This window comes from Phymastichus coffea, unplaced genomic scaffold, assembly GCF_024137745.1.
Source record: "Phymastichus coffea isolate CEN01 unplaced genomic scaffold, Cenicafe_Pcof_1.1 PCOF00033, whole genome shotgun sequence".
NCBI classification, from domain to species: Eukaryota; Metazoa; Arthropoda; class Insecta; order Hymenoptera; family Eulophidae; genus Phymastichus; species Phymastichus coffea.
This window is the reverse complement of record NW_026706844.1, coordinates 3156746-3175246: the sequence shown is the minus strand read 5'-3', so window position 1 is coordinate 3175246 and position 18501 is coordinate 3156746. Positions and strand designations below refer to the sequence as shown.

General features: G+C 33.4%; 2 protein-coding genes across 5 annotated transcripts; one reads left to right on the top strand and one right to left on the bottom strand.

The window, feature by feature from the left end:
• Positions 1 to 1532: 1532 nt before the first annotated feature.
• LOC131663309 (cullin-5) lies at positions 1533 to 5781 on the bottom strand. The gene is made up of 11 exons (XM_058933652.1): positions 5714 to 5781; positions 5030 to 5230; positions 4728 to 4910; positions 4515 to 4656; positions 4127 to 4441; positions 3542 to 4056; positions 3202 to 3465; positions 2973 to 3128; positions 2625 to 2905; positions 2432 to 2555; positions 1533 to 2347 (listed from the first exon to the last, which is right to left on the bottom strand). Exons 1-11 carry the CDS (start codon positions 5726 to 5728, stop codon positions 2153 to 2155), a joined length of 2391 nt encoding a protein of 796 aa, XP_058789635.1. The 5' UTR covers positions 5729 to 5781; the 3' UTR covers positions 1533 to 2152.
• Positions 5782 to 13651: 7870 nt separating this feature from the next.
• LOC131663365 (RING finger and CHY zinc finger domain-containing protein 1) lies at positions 13652 to 18472 on the top strand. Of its 4 annotated transcripts, none has more exons than XM_058933733.1 (6): positions 13652 to 14661; positions 15718 to 16035; positions 16338 to 16616; positions 16914 to 17004; positions 17625 to 17696; positions 17756 to 18472. In XM_058933733.1, exons 1-6 carry the CDS (start codon positions 14530 to 14532, stop codon positions 17833 to 17835), a joined length of 972 nt encoding a protein of 323 aa, XP_058789716.1. In that variant the 5' UTR covers positions 13652 to 14529; the 3' UTR covers positions 17836 to 18472. The 4 variants fall into 4 exon arrangements, 3 of the variants coding, with proteins under 3 accessions (XP_058789716.1, XP_058789718.1, XP_058789717.1); XR_009301843.1 differs by lacking the exons at positions 17625 to 17696; positions 17756 to 18472 and adding exons at positions 17071 to 17254; positions 17340 to 17491 and having other exon boundaries at positions 13658 to 14661; XM_058933735.1 differs by lacking the exons at positions 17625 to 17696; positions 17756 to 18472 and adding an exon at positions 17071 to 17270 and having other exon boundaries at positions 13658 to 14661.
• Positions 18473 to 18501: the final 29 nt, after the last annotated feature.

Sequence of the window (18501 nt, the reverse complement as noted above, 5' to 3'; positions counted from 1 at the left end):
TTTTTTATCAAGCTCACTGCGGGCTACAAAAATATGCTTGCGCATTTTTTGTCAACCAAACAATTCGTTCGTATTTAAAATTTTTATGGTCCTGCAAAGAATCGATTGTTGTGTAAGGAACGGGGATGCCGATTGAGCGTATTAAGGATGACCGCGGCAGCGTCGTCGTCATCCACCTTTTCATTCAACACCAAGTCCATATACTCCAGGGCTAGCGGTGATAGCGTCGGTATCCGTCCAGTACATGCCTCTAAATATTATCGATCGAAATCGAATCGGCACTCATATTCGCGGGCGCAGTAGACTACGACTGTCGTGTTTCATTTCTGGCAGCCGTGGTTGAGTCACTGAAGGCGCACCCTCGACAGCAGCCTGCGGTACGCGTCGTAGGAGTGCAGATCATTGAGCACCTTGCAACGCAGGTGCCGCTGACCGCGTTGTCTGCTCGGTCCTGTCCACTGGATATTGTTATCGCAACTGAAATACGTAGAACAACAATTATTATAGAAAAGTCTGGAAAGATAATTAATATAGACATATTTACTTTTTCCGCTGTCTCAAAAAGGGTGTTGCTTTTTGCAACCTGTGCCGCTCTGCATTATTTCGGCATTCGCTGTTGCGTTGTGCAGGACCAACGTAGTTAACAGGCGAGCACCCTTCTCGTCGGGCACCCCACTAATGTTGCATATCGACTTAAGGAATGACAAAATCAAATATCTCAGGCTGAAATAAAGATAGGCAAAGGAGCCAAGCGCCATTTTCAAGCTCGAGTAATGCTGGTTACTCGAAAATTATCCAATTTTTCGAAAAATTAAAATTTGCTTTTGAATTTGGAGGTCAAAGCTGTAAGTTTTTGAAAAAAAATTATTTTCTTCGATTTTGAGGATGATGATTTTTTGTAAACAAGGGCGGTCATCTTATAGCGCTTGGAAACGAGCGATAAGAATGTGACCTTCAAAACAAATTTTTTTCCTAAGGTCATCGAGAAAACAGAGGTCAAAAATCGATTCATGTAAATGGGAATTCCATAGATTTTAAGAGCATCATAGAGTATATACGCGTAATGGTTATGGTATTTAAGTTGATATCTCATCGTGATCTTGAAGGCTAATGCAACATTTATTGAACGCTATTCATTAATGATGATCTCTATGCGCAAAAAAAGTCATTCTTAACGTGCAGTAACATTTTCCAGCGTTACTCAAGCCAGGTTTGATTACACACACACACAATTCAGATCGTACTGCAGTATCTCATTCATTTTTGAAATCCGCTGAAAATCTCATTGATATATTTTAATATATAGCAAATTATAGCGGGCAAGAAGACGATGAAAGAAAATCATTCTGACTTTCAAAGCATTAGGACGTGCAAGATATAACATTACGTGTTGCAAAATTCAATGTCGTCATCAAAATGTATATCGAATGAGTATAGCTTTCGGTGCACATCGCATTATTTTAAAAGTTTAATTGTAAAGAAAGAAAATAAACAGACCAAAAATATAAAAAAACATTTAAGAAAGTGAGCGTTTAATGTCAAAACTTATATTACAGAATTTATGATTCATCAAAGTTAGTTTTTGTTATAATAATGTACACAAAAATCATTAAAATCAAGTTAAAAATATACACCTAGTGAACAGGTATCTAGTGAACAGTACCAATATTTTCATACTAAATTTAAAAATATGGAAAAGATATAAGAAAACAGTCAATAATTTACCTCAAAACTTCCTAGGACATCGCATGTAAATCAAAAAATAAATATTTTCAACGGTGGTCAGTTTCAAATCAATAGCAAATAGCATAAAGAAAATATGAGTCTTAGAAAATTGCTCATTTTATTTTTCTTAAAATTAGTAAATACTATAACTACTACCTTACAAATGCATGTACAATCCATCTGGAGATGATTCTTCAATTTTAAAGTGACTTGTACCCAGACCCAAAAATGAATAATAATCCTCGATGTCAATCGTATCATTTCAAATATTATCTCCAATTGCAAAATTACTCTTCATTCTGTATATAACTTTATAAATATGCCACATTTTTCTAACTCGAGTCTTTGAATCGTAGCTCAAGTTATTATAAAAATATAATATATTAGACAAAAAACGAATTAATCGTTATGTTATGCATAATTATCGTTATGCCATATAAACAAAAGTATTGATGTCATTATCGTGCCGCCGAATGTACTTATGTTCGATGAGCCATTCTATCTGCTCTTTGATCATTTTTTTACTAGGTAAAAACATATTCTTTAGTATATCAACTAGTTCTGTCTGTAGCTGACTATTTGGAATCTTCTTTCGCATTTTTAGAATTTTAATGATCGCTTCCTACAATATAAAAAGCGGATATCAATGATGCAGAATATATTGAAAATAATTAAAAAACTTGCATGGGCTCCATTTCAGACTTACTTGTACGCGTAGTATCCTAAGTTGAACAATTGACTGATTGTCTTCTTCTTTACTACGTTCAGTCGATAACTGCAAACGTCCAACCAGATTGATTTTTCCTCTCTTTTGCAATTTTCCATTTTTTCTGTATTCAAATAAATTTCATTACAAAGTATGATACAACTTTAACTACACTTTCCATATTGCTACTTACATAAGTGCAAACTCCTGATTAACCCAAAATTTCGTTGATTGTGAAAAATCTTTTGGGCTGTGAGCAGGTGGGTCAGCAAATATCAACTGGCGTTTTATTTTTGGAAAAGCACATAGCGACCAAAGCGTCCGTCTCAATTCAGGGTCTGGTAATTCCGTGGCTAATCGAAGATTTTCGTATGAAATTTTCTCAAATGGACGTTGATTCCAAGCAAACAGTACAGCCATTTGAAAAGTCGTCACATCAACATCGAATTTACCTACTTGATTGCAAAATGTAATCTGCAAAATAATTAATTAATTTAGTAAAATAATAAATATGCAAACCAAGGTACGAACAAAGCTGTACCGTTCCATTGGACATATGGTGATACCACTGAAGCTTTCTTCCACTGTGCTTTTTCTTATAGAATTCTTCAACCTCAGGTATATAATCTTCTAGCTGAAGCGGCAAACTAACAGTCACGCGCTCGCTACCTCTTGCCCAAGCTCCAGCATTTAGTATCTAAATAAACAATACACCATAAGCAATGTACATTTACCAGCAGAAAAAATCATATTTTTGTCAAGAAATTTACTTTAATATTTATGCTATCTGCAATTGTCGCTCGACACTGCTCTTTGAATTGTTGATTTAAATCCTGCGAGACTTTAACATCCTGAAACATCCGCGCCAATTTATTAACATAATCCGCTGGCATTCCTACTTCTCTCAACCATTCGACCATATTCTCTTCCTTTTCGGAATCCGCGGACGTGTCGAGTATCAATCTTCGAGTCAAATGCGCCTTATGGTACCGCATAAACACATCTTTATTTTGAACGTACTTTAATACCAACAGCTGTAACAGAAATTGTAAATTAAAATTTGAGATTGATGTAGAGAGATAAAGAGTAGGAAAAGTACCAGCTACTTACGACATCTCTCAACTTGCTCTCGATTTCATCGGACGTAAGTTTTTTGCTTAGCGGCGTCTTTCTCAGTAGCATATCACAGTAATTCGCCAGAAGTTCCGGACACTTAGACTCCGGCTGGCCGTTCATCACATTGGCTGGTTTGTTCGTATTGAAGTTTGGTATGACAGTAGGTGCTGGCACCGCGGCAGGTGGAGTGATCGAGGCAACACCAGTACCTTGCCTAATTGGTAACTCCAGTTTGAACACCGATGAGTCATTAACGACGAGTTTGTAAGCTTTGTCGCGAGCCGTAAGGAAACGGGGATCATCGTCAAAAGCTTCTTTGACAAGAGTGGAAAATCGACGGAACAGGTCAAGCAACCGCTCCACGTACTTTTCCGAGTCTTGTGTAATTATGTCTACCGCCGCCATCATGTCATCGAGACCTGCTGTTCCTATGTGATTCTCCAGGTCTTGGAGCATTGGCGTTACTCCATCTGGTACTCGATCCATTAGTTTCAGCATTAATCTCAGTTCTGCGAAAAATTTCTAATGTATAAAAATAGGTTGAATCTACAATGAATATTGATTGTTTTTGGAACTTACTCTCTGTTTGATGCTGCTGAATCATTCTAGGACACTCTGCAAGAATGGCAGACTTGAAGTGTGCGACTAACACTTTAACGCACCGCTCCATCAACAATTGCACACTAGCACTATTTGGTTCAAGGTACTTTTGGGCACGCAGCTCCTCTTCCTTCAACTTTTGTTCCGCATATTTCATGTAATGTTCTACACCATGATTTGATAACTGCTCAGGAGCTTTCACCCAATAAAAGGCTTCGGTTTCTTCAATGTAAGCTGCTTCAAAATTTTCTTTGTAGATTTCTAGCCTGTCTGATGGATTCAAGCACAAATTTACTACAAAAGATAAAGTTTGTGATTATTTTTCCATGTAAACTAAAGTTATTGAGAGAACAAGAAAGTTTCTTACCATACGATTCCCTAACTCCAATTACAAGTTGTGAATCAAAAACTTCTCCATTTCTTTCCGTACGAACTAGTCTCATAGCTGATTCTTGCAGCCTCTGTTTAATATCATTGAATATACTTTGATTCCAGCTATCCAACATTAACTAAAAATAAAATGTAATTGATTATGAAAATAAATAAAAATTTTAAGTGTTTAAAAGAATAAAAAACAAACCTTCCTAACAATACTTTCATCAGGTTGATTTTTCTTTTGTAGACTACTACTTGCCTTGCCTCGTAACGATGCTTCTAGCTGTCTAAATGGTGTGGGTAAATAATTACATTGAGTGAAAAACTTTCTCCATTCTGCTATATATGCTTTGAGCAGAGCCTGTTCTTCTTGATGTGCCATAACTCTCTACAAAAATATGTACCATTGATTATAGTAGCTGACTACATTCTATAAATTTTCTGAAGTATTAATAAAGTTAAAAAAAATATTAATAACTACAAAATCATATATAGTGTATGCCAAACCTTTTGAGCTTGTTTGATATAAAACATAATATCTTCTTTTAAAGCTTCTCTTAATTTGGGTGGACCTTTTTCGTCGAGGCACACCAGATGGACAGAATAAAATAGGTCTTGCCAATCTGTTTGTGTTACAGGCTCCTGCTTCAAGAGCTTTAAGATAATTGGACGCATATTTGGCCATGATGCTTCAAATGTAAAGTGACTCTAAAAATATTGATGCAATAAAAAATAAGTTATAATTTTCTATAAGTAAAAATTATGGATTGATTTCTGTACTTAATCTATAATTTTATTTTTTAATTACGCTTCATTGTGCAATTGAGAGATAAGATAACTAAAACCGAATTGCATAAAATAAATATTACTTTTAAAATAGTTATGAAATTTTATTTTATTTCTATTTAAACCAAACTATCTTTGCCGCGAACGTAGGGTATGAAATAAAACTTGCATTCTATTGAGTTTTTCTTAGAAAAGAGTACTGATGTATTTATACAAAAATGTATTATAAAAGAAACAAATCAAAAGTACTCAAAATATTCACAAATAGGATCTCAACAACACTAACGAAAGGTAGACGTTTACTCTTAAAAAATTAAAACTTGTATAATTATCGTCTCACCACCAAAGAAAATTCAGAATAGTGTTATTTTAAAATATAAATAAAGTAATTTATAAACCACTAACCTTTAACAACGACATCACCAACCCAGTTGGAAACTCTACTAAGTACTAAGCCAACCGTAGCGGCTTATTCAGGCCTGATAGATTTTCTTGATCAGGCTTTAGTCAGGTAAAAGTTATGGCGCGCGAATTCGTGCTTGGGCCATACGAAAGGATGCAATTTCCATAGATAATTTCGCGTGCTAACGATTCATTCAAGATACGAAGATATCGAGATCATAAATGAATTATTTATCTCTATTCAGAAAATTGTTCATACATATTATTATTCACTATTATTTTAATTAAATATTATTTTCATGATACATTTCAATACACTAATCACCCAAAGTTTTATGATGAAATAACTGCTTATAATTTTATAGGTACGATATACATTTTGTATTTACAAATAATTAACGAATTTAATAATTTATTTAAAATATTAATAAATGAAAAAACATGGAATTAATACGTAGATCTATGGATGAACGAAAAAATTAATTCTGCTATTATATAAATAAAGATTCGGAGCATGTCCTGTTTATATCGTTGATATAATAACGCAGCTTTTATATATATTTTATAAAAAAAATTTCGTACCGACAGATTTCTATTTTACCTGATGCGGATAAATTGTCTATACAAATCAACACACACACGCGCGCGCGCGCGCCCTATTGAAAAAATTCAGCTGGAAATCCAGGATAAATTTCCAGCTGGATCATATGAATTCCACATGGATTCCATATGGATTTCTAGGTGGAATTCCAGGTGGATTTTTATTAAATTCAGGTGAATTTCTAGATGAATTTCTAGATGAATTTCTAGATGGATTTATTTTAATCCAGGTGAAATTCTAGGTGGATTTCCAGGTGGATTTATATTAAATCCAGGTGGATTGTTAGGTGGATCTCTAGGTGGATTTATTTTAATCTAGGTGAATTTTCAGGTGGTTTTTAGGTGGATTTCCAATAAATTTTTTTATAATCCAGGATGGATATCCAACTGAATCATATTGATTCCACGTGGATCCCATATGGATTTCTAGATGGACTTTCAAGTGGAATTTTAAAAAATCAAGGTGAATTTCAGTGGATATTTCATAATGCAAGATTTCCAGCTGGATCATATGGTTTCCACATGGACTCCATGTGAATTTCTAGGTAGATTTATTTAATGCAGGTGGATTTCTAAGTCAAGTTATTTAAATGTTGCTATTTTGTTGTATGTTTGTATGTTGCTTTTACTTGTAATTCAAAAATATTTTTTTAAATTTAATTACTGATTTCTGGATGAATTTCCGTTACTTCTAAGAATCTTCCCTACTTCGAAGTTTTACGATTTCTAATCAATTTTTTTTAAAGTTCATAAGATAAAAGTCACGGGATAGAAAAATATATATTTATTTCAGAGCACAAGAAAAGTATAAAATGAATAATTATATATTACGTAAAAGTACTTGTTGCATTGTTGAATTCTAGTGTAACTTTTTTATCATTACATTTTTATTCATTGTAAGGATACTTATGGCTAAATATGTAAAATATCACTTACATAATAATCAAAATTCAATGGAATAAGATTAATCTGATTATTCCAGTATGTACTTAAATGCCACCATTTAAAAATAGATACAATTCGTAACTGCTGAATAAAATTATTTATATGATATTTATTATTTTGTATAAAAATATAGTGAAAAATAATACAGAAACTTCTTAATTAATATTTACATTAGCTCTTACAAAATAATCAATGCATAATAATAATAAATATTAAATGAGAAATGTGGATAGATATAATATATTCGGAAAATAAAAAGGATACAATTAAATAACATTCCTTGTGTTCTTAACAATTGTCTTACTACACAATATAATATAAATGTATGTTATTTCCAATACATATTAGGTACAGAGGAAACATAGTCATCGCCATCAATATTTAAATAGACATATAATTTATAAACATTTGTAGTTTCTGTTATATCAACATTCTGTCTTACTTCAATAACTTTTTTAAATTATCATTATTTACATTGATCTTTTTATACGTGGTATACTCCTTTACATCTTCAATATTTACAAGAAATTGCTGAACCTGTACATAATCATCATTTTTTAAAACTACATACATATGAATTGTCTGATCTATATAATAATTTTTCAGATGACTCAAATAAACACCCATCTTTAATTAGTTTTGCATAATCCCTTATTTTTCCTAATGGAAGTTGAAACTGTTCAAAAAGATTTTCATCGACAACTATTCTTCTAAAATATCTGTATGTAAATTTAATAGTCTTTACAACAAATCCATTATCTAAATATTTAACATATTCTAAAGACGGTGAATCTTTTCTTATTTCTATATGTTTTTGTAATATCCTGATATTCACTTCAAAACTCAGTTGACGACATACTGGACTTAAGACACCTTTAGCAGCGTAAATAGCTTGTTTAATTCTACCATTGCCTGATTCAAAGACATAGCCACTATGCACGTACAATGGACCCCAATCAGCAACACTCTGTGTTAAGTGTAATAATTGATGTACATTATATGTCATCGCATCATCTGAATAAAGAAGTTTAGTTTGGAATACAAATTTTTTTAAAAGACAATCTGCTCTTCGTAATTCTCTTACAGTTATTTCATTTTGCAATAATGTATAATATGCTTCTATTAATAAGGCCCAATGATTCATATATACTCTTCAAAATTTGAAATTTCTTGTGATATTAATTTCAATATCGGAATACTGTAAAAAAGGATCCAATTAGACCACTCTGCCGCTTCCCAATATGCTCGATCATCTAAAGAACGTGACAATCGTACCAACTGCGTCGGCACTTTGAAGTTTTTTAAATATTGATTAATGGTATTCAATTTTCTTTTAGGAACTGAGTAAGGTTTATTAGATGAAGTAAACCAATAGTTTCAAAATTGTTTGCCTACACCCAGATTAACACAGTGCATTGGACATGGGACAAAACCATCAATTTTTGGCTGTTGTTGGCGAGTGGAGCCACACTCGTGACGGATGGAGGAAGTGGTAGGGATCACCCGGGAGATCACGCTGAACTCGAATTTTCTTAGGCACTGAGAAATCTTTATTTTTCCTTGAAACTACGTTGTACAGCGAAATACGGCAGCTCGTCCGCGTCGGGGGCCGTAAGCGTCATAAGCAGGGCAAGCCTGCTTGGGAAGAGTGGCTGACGCTTGGCTAAGCGGACGGTGGTGTTCTTCGGCGGCGATGGTGTGTCCTGTCGTATGTTTGGCAGCGGCTGTAGGCGATGACGAAGGCGATCGTGTCGACGACGGGCAGCAGTTAGACTGATCCTGATGTTGTGCGTTGCGATGGGCGACCTTATATAGGCCGCCAGGCCGGGGTTTGATCCGCCTGAGCCACTTAGGGATGACCAGATTAACCGGATTACTTTGCTATCATCCCCCTAAGCCTTGCTTCCTAATCCGGCTAAATCCTCCTAACCGGAGGCGCCTCTCGCGCTGCTAATTTAGGCTCGCAGGTGGCGGCACCAACCGGGGCTCGACCGCCACAAACACAATGGTTTCAGCAAGATGATGCAACGACAAACTTCGCCCGTGCGGGGATCATCTACTTCCCGCACGCGTTACGTAATGTACTATTTCGCGTTGTTACGGGACCTGAAATATACGAAAAAACCGCCTTTCATTGCCCCTTTAAATTAGGATATTTAAAAAATTCTAACATGGTGAAGAAAATCTGACTTGAGATTCGAATTTTATGCAAAAAGTTACTTCGGAAATGACTCTCAGTTGGTAAACAACAATCACAACCCCTTATTTTGCAGATCTATATAATTATTGAATCTATACCTCACGATCGAAGATTATACCGTCGCATTTGGAAAACTCACTGTTCCCTTAAACATCTGCGTATCTGCATTTACTTAATTACTAAGGAAATCGCCAAGAAATTGTGTGAAAGCAATATCGAACTTACTGTATGCGCTCACTGCCTCGAAGTAAGACCATTGATCACGAAAACAAAGCGTATCATTGTATCTAACGTATGCTCGATAATACCTCATACGTTTATTCACAAGTATCAGAGCTGGCATAATTCAGCCAGGTTACACACACATTTTTAGCTTTCGCAGACAAATATACATACAACCAGAGGACGTAAAGAAGCTGCCGAAATCGTTATAGATAACGTATGATGACAAAAATTCTTAGATCTACTTTTCTACTGAAAAGCTCACTTTTATACCTGTAATGAATAAGGACATCTAGCTCACTACTGCAAAAACATCGAAGAAAATTAGTCTCAGTTAAGCCAAGCAAAGACTAAACAATAGAGTGCAATCTTAGCTCTGAAAGTACAGAACCAAATATTGAAAACAACGGATTTTTGCTGCGTGGTTTCCGAAAAAATTTCTAAGTACAAAAAATGTTCAAAATAGACCAAGCAGTACATATAAATTTTTTTCGAAACGTTTCAAAAAATTTTTACCAATAATTTACCAATAATTGACAATTTGCAAAATCAAAAAAGTCGATCGTAACTTCTAGAAAAAAATCAGATATATTCTTTGGTCAATTCTAAGACATGAAACTATAAGAATACATCTATTGCAATTTTTTTGATATAGTCGAAAAACATGTAAGTTTCATTAAAAAGAATTGTTTAAAAACCAAAAACATCGTGAAATTCCTACGAGGTACCTGGTAGGGAACCAACCCCGAAACGCTCCTAGTTTTATACAAGAGTTTTGTGCACTCTATATACTTGACTACGGTCGCTTTATATACTTTCCTACGGATGCTGCAGCTAAACAAGAACTTGAGAAAATACAGTATGCAGCTATAAAAACTGCATTATGGTATCGTATAAGCACACCCACAAACATCCTCCTAGCCGAGTGAAAATTACCCTTGTTGTGCACAATTGTATTATTGATATTAACCAGTGGTAATGCAAACATGACAATCAATTTTTTTATTAATGCGACTATTCCTTTAAAGTTTTGCTCTCGCCATCATTTTGATTTTTTAAAAAAGCGTCAGAACAGAATGTCGACGACCGAACAGTGATACACTCGAGTAGTCAAAGAAAGCTTAGCCATTGTTTGGACAGTTCACAAATTCTTTTATTATCTTTATGCTAGAAAATATTTACACTCGTCACTGACTACAAGCTATTTACACAAATTTTGTATTCTGAAGTCCTTGCCAGTTTTATGTATTAGTCGAATGGCTAACTAAGCCAATTATTTGACATGTTTCAATTTTAATTTATAATTGAAAACTATGAAAGTTAACAGAAGTGCTGATTATTGTACATGAACTTCTTGACTAACTACGATCGGTTTTGTCACGAAAATCACAGAAATTGGAACGAATAAAATTGACTTACGAATCCTCTATAAAAGCAACGATAATTGGTAGAGAAGCACGGAAAAATCATAACCTTGCCAAGATTATACAATACAGATGCGAGGCTTCAGGGTTGCCTAATTTTCGAGCGTCCTGGCATCATTCTACTCACTGCAACAATCCGTACTTAACGATTACACGCGACTCAGCTAGGTATTACAAAAATGAAAGGAATTACGAGATCTCTGTTTATTAGTCCGCTATTGATGCTGAAATCAAAAATAGAACTAAATCTGTCCTGATTGTGTTAGAACGGTCACGCTCCTCCAAAGATTCATTGGCATCGGTATTCAAAGAGACCAAGGGAACGAATTCATATAAATTTAGCTGATTCAAGTGCGCTGGTTCGACGTTATTTTTTGTCATTGTGCTTATTTAGCAAGTCAATGGAAGTTAAAATCACTAATTTAACGACTAGCTCAACAATCGTAACTATTGCTGACGATTTATTCGCTTCTTACGGTGTTCCTATGACTGTAGTCTTAGATAGCGACAAACAATTTGTCTCTGAAGAGTTTGCTCGCGATGGCGAACCTTGAGAAAAAGCGCGTTCAATCGCAAATTGGAATCGGGAAACCGCCACACGTCCCGTGAAAACTCCGCCAATTCCTTTATCACTAATATAAGAGAGGGAAGATGGGTCGACGTCTCGAGGCAGCAAATTTGGCCAGACCGCGATGCCGCGTGCGTTTAAACAAAACACGTTCATCTTGGGTGACCAAGCAGCAGTATAAGTAAAGGTTTTCTCAATCGCTTTTATTATTTAGACCGCTGGAGTGAGGCTTTTCCCTACTTACGACTAGTCCAGTAGTTGCTCTTTGTAAATTCGGATTGAAGAATCAAGTTCCGGCATGCGAATTCCTCCCTCAGTAGTCAAGATAATGTAAAACAGAATTTTTTAAATTTCTGACCGTAAGTAGTGTCAAGATTAATAGCTCCTTTTTATCTTTATCAAGCTCCACATGCTGTAGCAGAACAAACGCCAGTTCAGTTATTGCTCGATCGTAAATTACGAACACGTATCGATGTAGTTCGACCAAACTCAACGCAAACAAAAATATTTGAAAAGCAACAAAATAATTTCAAGCAAACTTTTCATGTATTTTCACCATTACAATTTTTCTCTCCGGCAGTCCTCGTCGAATGGAAAAATGAATTCCAGATATAATTATTGCTCGTTTAGGTGGTTTACATTACAAAATTGATTATTTGTGCAAAGTTTTCAAGCGTCATGTAGACCAAATAATTTCATTCCAAACTACAAGCACTTCATAAGAGAAGAAAACTGAACAAACTGAACAATATTCATAATCTGGAATAGTTCTTCATTCACTTTAATGACGAACTAGCTAGCCTAAGATTTCAACAACATATTAAACAGCTGTCTTCGCCTCCATCGTCTCCAACAGACACCAATATCGTACAACGTTCAGCTTTTATGACTAAATTTTTACATTCGTTTGAGGATCAATTATCGAATTTAAGCGGATTAGAAAATTTATGTATTCCAGTTCACATTCAATCCAATTCGCCAGATGTTTTTATTATCTCTTTATCTTAACCTTCTACCAGTGATACTCAAGTTCAAAATAATCAAACTCAACTACCTCAACGTTCAACAAAGATTAGGAAATCAAAAAAATTATTTAAGTTCTCATTTGTTATATAACCCAAATTTAGATTTCTGATATTTTTTATTTCTTTTATTTTTTAGTTTATTGTTAAAACTGACAGCTTGTACTAGAACATAATAAAATATCTTTGTTATAAATTAAGTCTAATCTCGTTATTATAAATTTAATACATACACGATATTTATTTATTTAGTCATTTATTTATTGATTCCAGAGTCCAATACAATGATTATACATATAGTTATACACACACAAACGTATCTATTTATTTATTTTTAATCCAGCAGAGAAAATAATTTTCTGTACACTAGTCTGAAGAATAATAAAAAATTGAAACTAAAACTAAACTAAAACTAATTAAAAGGTATACAGTATAAATATTTTGTGTTTACATCATCTTCTTCGCTAGATTCTGTTGAGCATTGACCTAGCTGTTATGAAATATCCTTCATGTGAAATATACTTCATAAAAATATTGATATCAACTATATCATAGACAAGTATCAAGGGATGACTACGATATGATATATAAATAAAAATAAGTGAATACAAATACTCGTATCTATGAATTTTCATGAACCTAGAGTACAGTTTCTGAAATTCTTCCCCACATGTATACATCCACAAATTCACACAGTCACATCCGTTTCAAGAAAAGTAAAATGTATTTGCGAGAATTGCCTAGCGCTAATATACCTAGAACCTAAAGGATCTTTCGAACTAAATTTTGTAGCTATAAGTAATTAAAAATTTTTATTTGAAATTTTTATTACGACTATGAAACAGCAACTTCGAACTTGGTAAGTTGATCTATTACAAATTACAAAATATTAAAAAAATTGCTGCTTCGTAGTCATAATATAAAAATGTCAAGTGACAATTTTCAATTGCTTATATTTATGAAATTAATTTCGAAACAGTTTCTATAGGTTCTAAGCATTAGCAGTAGCCTACTCGTACGTAAATTTTACTTTTTTATACTAAATATGAATGCACGTATACAAATTTATGTATATTTACCTACAAACGACTGTGCATTTGTATAAGTACACATGTGCATACGTACGTACATATATAAGCTATAGAGCGATCTCGATAATGCCAAGAGTGCCAACTGCAAAGAGTGCCAACTGCGTCAGTGATTAGTATAGTATGTCTACGTATGCGAGTTGATTACTCTGCTGCTGAAAGTAATCGAATCAATTCTTCGCGGAAACAAATAATTAATCGCCCGTAAAAATTAGTCTGGAGAAGGCTCGCTGATAAAAGATTGAGCATTAGTGAACATTTGGAGTTGCTGGTAAGAAGGAGTAAGTGCTAAGCACCATCGCAAGAAGTGCGAGGAACGATAAATATGTACAACCATGATAAAGCGTAGTGTCTATGTGATGACTGATGAACGTACAAACTGCAGCTGAGTCGCTAAAAAACCTCTGGAAGAAATTGACTTGACTTGCCCTCGACTAACATATCGTAGACTCTGCCTCGTCACTGCCAACGGACAAACGAACGTGCACACAAGTGTACGCGCCTAGCCAACTACTTGGATCCGTTTCGACTTCGTATTTGTCTACGACTCTCCGCTTTTGTAATATATCAAGCCTGTAGGATAATTCCATTGCTACGAGGAGACAACCGGGATAAAAATTGCAATCAAGAAACTACATACTCTCGACGTTGAAATAATCGATAATTCAAGGACGCTCTAACAGGCTACATTATTGACGTTATTTTTCGAAGTTCTAAGCGTATTGTAGGTTATTCGGTCGTATAATTAACATGGAAAAAGACGAGGACTTGGGGGACTTCAGCGGGAGCAGCGGTGCTAGCGGTGAACAAGCGGACAAGTCGAGCGAGGTCGTTGAGGACAAGTACGGTTGCGAACACTACAAGAGAAAATCGAAATTTGTGGTAATATGAATTGTCAACATACTTTCATTGACCTCTAAATTGTTATTTCCCATCGATTCAAAAATCAAACAATTGTATTCATAACAAAATATTTCATGAATTTTCAGTCTTAAGTACAATCTTACCTATTATTATATTCTGGTACGCTTCAAAGAAAATATTACTTCTATAACCTACTATCTCTGTTTGTCTCCTATGCATAGTGTAGCATATCAATTAATTGGCACAAATGCCTGTCGTTTAGTAATCCTATAAAACCAAGCAAACATTTCAAACAATTGTTATTTGAAAAAAACTCATAATTTTTATTTCTCTTTTAACTTTAATTTCTTATAATAAAAGTGTTCATCTAATGTTATTTTATTATTATGCAACAGTTTACTACAATAGTTTACTAATGAAACTGTTAAAGAATGACATCCAATCTTTACTTGTGCAGTTTTTACTGTTTGATTATTTATTAATATTTGAACAGAATATTACTATTTTTTAAATTAATGAACAAATTTATTGCATATACTTTGCATATTAAAAATAGATTTCAAATAAGATTCTTCAATTTCAATGAAGAACAAATTATCTATATCATTCTTTTTATCTATTATTAATGTCATGACTGGAATAAATTTAATAGAGAACATTTTTTTGCTACCTTTCCACTTTAAAAATTTGTTCTCAATGACGATGGGTCAAACATGATTTTTTAAAAACTAATGTTTTCAGCCATTATTATTGACATAAAAGAATATAAAACCATATGTATATGTTGAACTGTATTATTTTTACAATTATTATTATTGTATTGTTAAGAAGAAAGGTATAAAAATGAATGATTAATATATAAGCTATTTTGATTATTCTTTCATTCTATTCTTACAAAGATTCTCAGAGCTAAAAATTAAATTTTAACAAAAAAAATTGCCATTTAGTATATTTTTAATTTGCTTCAGTTCTATACATTATTTTTTACTGCTTTCAAATCAACATTTAATATAAAAGTATTTTGTACTATATAATTAAAAAAAAATACTATTGAGTCTTTTTTTCTAATTTCAGACCCCTTGCTGTAACAAAGTTTATACATGTCGTTTTTGTCATGATGAGCAAGAAGCTCATACAGTTAAGAGAAAAGAAGTTACAGAGTTGATTTGCGTTATATGTGAGACTCGTCAACCTGTACAGGCAACCTGCCAAAAATGCCATGTACGCTTTGGCAAATATACTTGCCTTGAATGTAATCTTTTTGATGATGAAGACAAGAACCAATATCACTGCGATGGATGTGGAATTTGTAGGCTTGGAGGCAGAGACAACTTTTTCCATTGCGCAAAATGTAATATGTGTTTGCCTATCCAATTACAAAAGGGTCACAAGGTATTTTTATTTGTATATATTTAAACTAAAATTTTTGATGCTTTTAATCTCACTTGTTCTTTTTATACTATCTTTTTTTTAGTTTTGTTATGTTTCTGTAGTTCTTACATATTTTAAAGCTCATGACAGCTGCCATTGAAAAAGATTACTTGTAATGTTAACTTATTATCTATGGAATTTTATTATTTATTAAAGTAAACATAAAATTCGCTAAAGAAAGATAATTTTCAAATTAAAATTAAAAGTCAAATTAAAAGTTTTTTTACAAACTAGATAAATACTAGATACATTACATGTTTCAGTGTGTAGAAAATGTTTCACATGCCAATTGTCCCGTGTGTTTGGAAGATATTCATACCAGCCGCATTCCCTGTCACATTCCCGACTGTGGACATCTTCTACATCGCACCTGTTTTGAGGACTTACTACATTCTGGCCACTATGCGTGCCCGACTTGTCAAGTATCTCTACTTGATATGACTGATCTCTGGAGTTTCTTAGACAGTGAGGTTTCTTTGACACCTATGCCGCCTGAATATAAAGACTATAAGGCTGAAATATTATGCAAAGATTGTCACGAGGTGAATTTCCGTCATTGTTGAACATATCAGCTGTTCTTGATAATATTGAATGAGTTACATTACTTATTATTTGGAATTAATCTTTCGTAAAGAAGATATTATGTTCTGTTCTTATTATTCTTTTACTTCGTGATGTTGGATTGCGATCGTTGAGTAAAACTCTTAATACTGTAAAGCAAATTATATTAAGGTCTCGGGTATATTTCTGTAGATTGTGAAAAAACATTACTATATTAAAAAAATATAACTATTTCATGTAATATAAAATTATTAATTAAGCCTTGCATGATATTTTAGGAAACAACCGTGAAATTCCACGTTGTCGGACTGAAATGCACAAGATGCGGTAGCTACAATACTTGTCGGATCAAGGGATCACCTTGCCTAGGTAACGAAAATTAAGTAATTGGAAGTGCCTGTAGCTGAAAAGCATTACACTGTTATTTATTTAAAGCTTAGAAGAAATTAGCAGCGTGATATAGACCAAGGCATGCTCTGTATTTAATTTTGAAAATTGAATTTGCACCAGAATAATTTGAAGATTACTTCGATAAATTCGGATCATCAGATATATGTAGTATAGAAAAATTAATAAACAAGTAAAACCTGAAAATCACACATAATTTTGTTCAGTCAAGGTTATTAAGAGATATTATAGATTTAAAAAATTTCTATTTTTCGTTGACAATAAAAAAACATTAATTAAACTGTATTATTTTACAGTTTTCTTAATTCAATAAGAAATATACTAAATTGAAGTTGATTTTTCGACGTACGTGCCCATCTTACGTTTCAAAATAATCGCCGCTTTTAAAAATTACGACATTGAAGACCCTTCCATACATATCTATAGGTATATAGATAATCGTTTTTCCAAGGTTTGATTTTGAATAATGATCATAACAAAAACAATACAAATTAATAGATTAATGCGACATATCGCTATCATGGCATGACAATATTCAAGGTCAAACCTACCAAAAATTATCCATTATTCCATATTTATAGATACATATGGAGAGCCCTTAAATGAAACGCAGATGACATACGTCTTGTATAAAAATACCTTTAAAAAATATGGTAAACAATGTCTTAAACAGTGAACCGCGTATTTCCATTGAAAGTCTTTTTATTTGCAGATCCAGAGTCTCTGGACGTGGCACCTGGTGGTAGTCGATCAGGCAATGGAGAGGAGTCTCAAGGATCCCAGTCGCAGTAGCAAAAAGTTGGAAGGCGTTGGTCAACTGTAACGGTTCATTCCTTATGCATTATTCTCAGGCGTTTCTTTCTGCACAAATAAATTGGTATATCAACTCGACATTGCAGTAGGGTATTGCGTTATTTTAAAATGTGCGTAGATACCAATATGTGTTCACCTAAAATTCATTCACTATGGATTTCGTTTCTACAAATTTTTGTTTGTCTCATTTATCAACTTCGTATAGGATCATGTTTCTCATCGCAATATAATCATAAAGATGCATCAATAATAGTAATTGGCACTGTTTCGACTTGAATTCGTTTCTTATAGTCACGAAAAAATCATCTTGACAATTCGAAATCTCTACTAAGATACTTTAGTAATGCACTAATGATTTGTGCCATTTCCGCTCTGACCGATTTTTTTTAAATTTTGTTTTATTTTTTCAAAGATATATGACGTAAGCATACCCTATACAGTTGTGACACGCAATCGCTATCCCTAGTTTCAAACTAGATCAAATTAATAAATTAGTACAATTTTCCAAGAACCTAAAATATTCTTAGAAAGCGTTTTATTATTTTAATTAATAGTCCTAGTAGAAAGAAAAATGATATTTATGAATGTCACTTAAATAAAAATCATCTATATGCTTTGTTTACCTTAAACTATTGAATTAATATT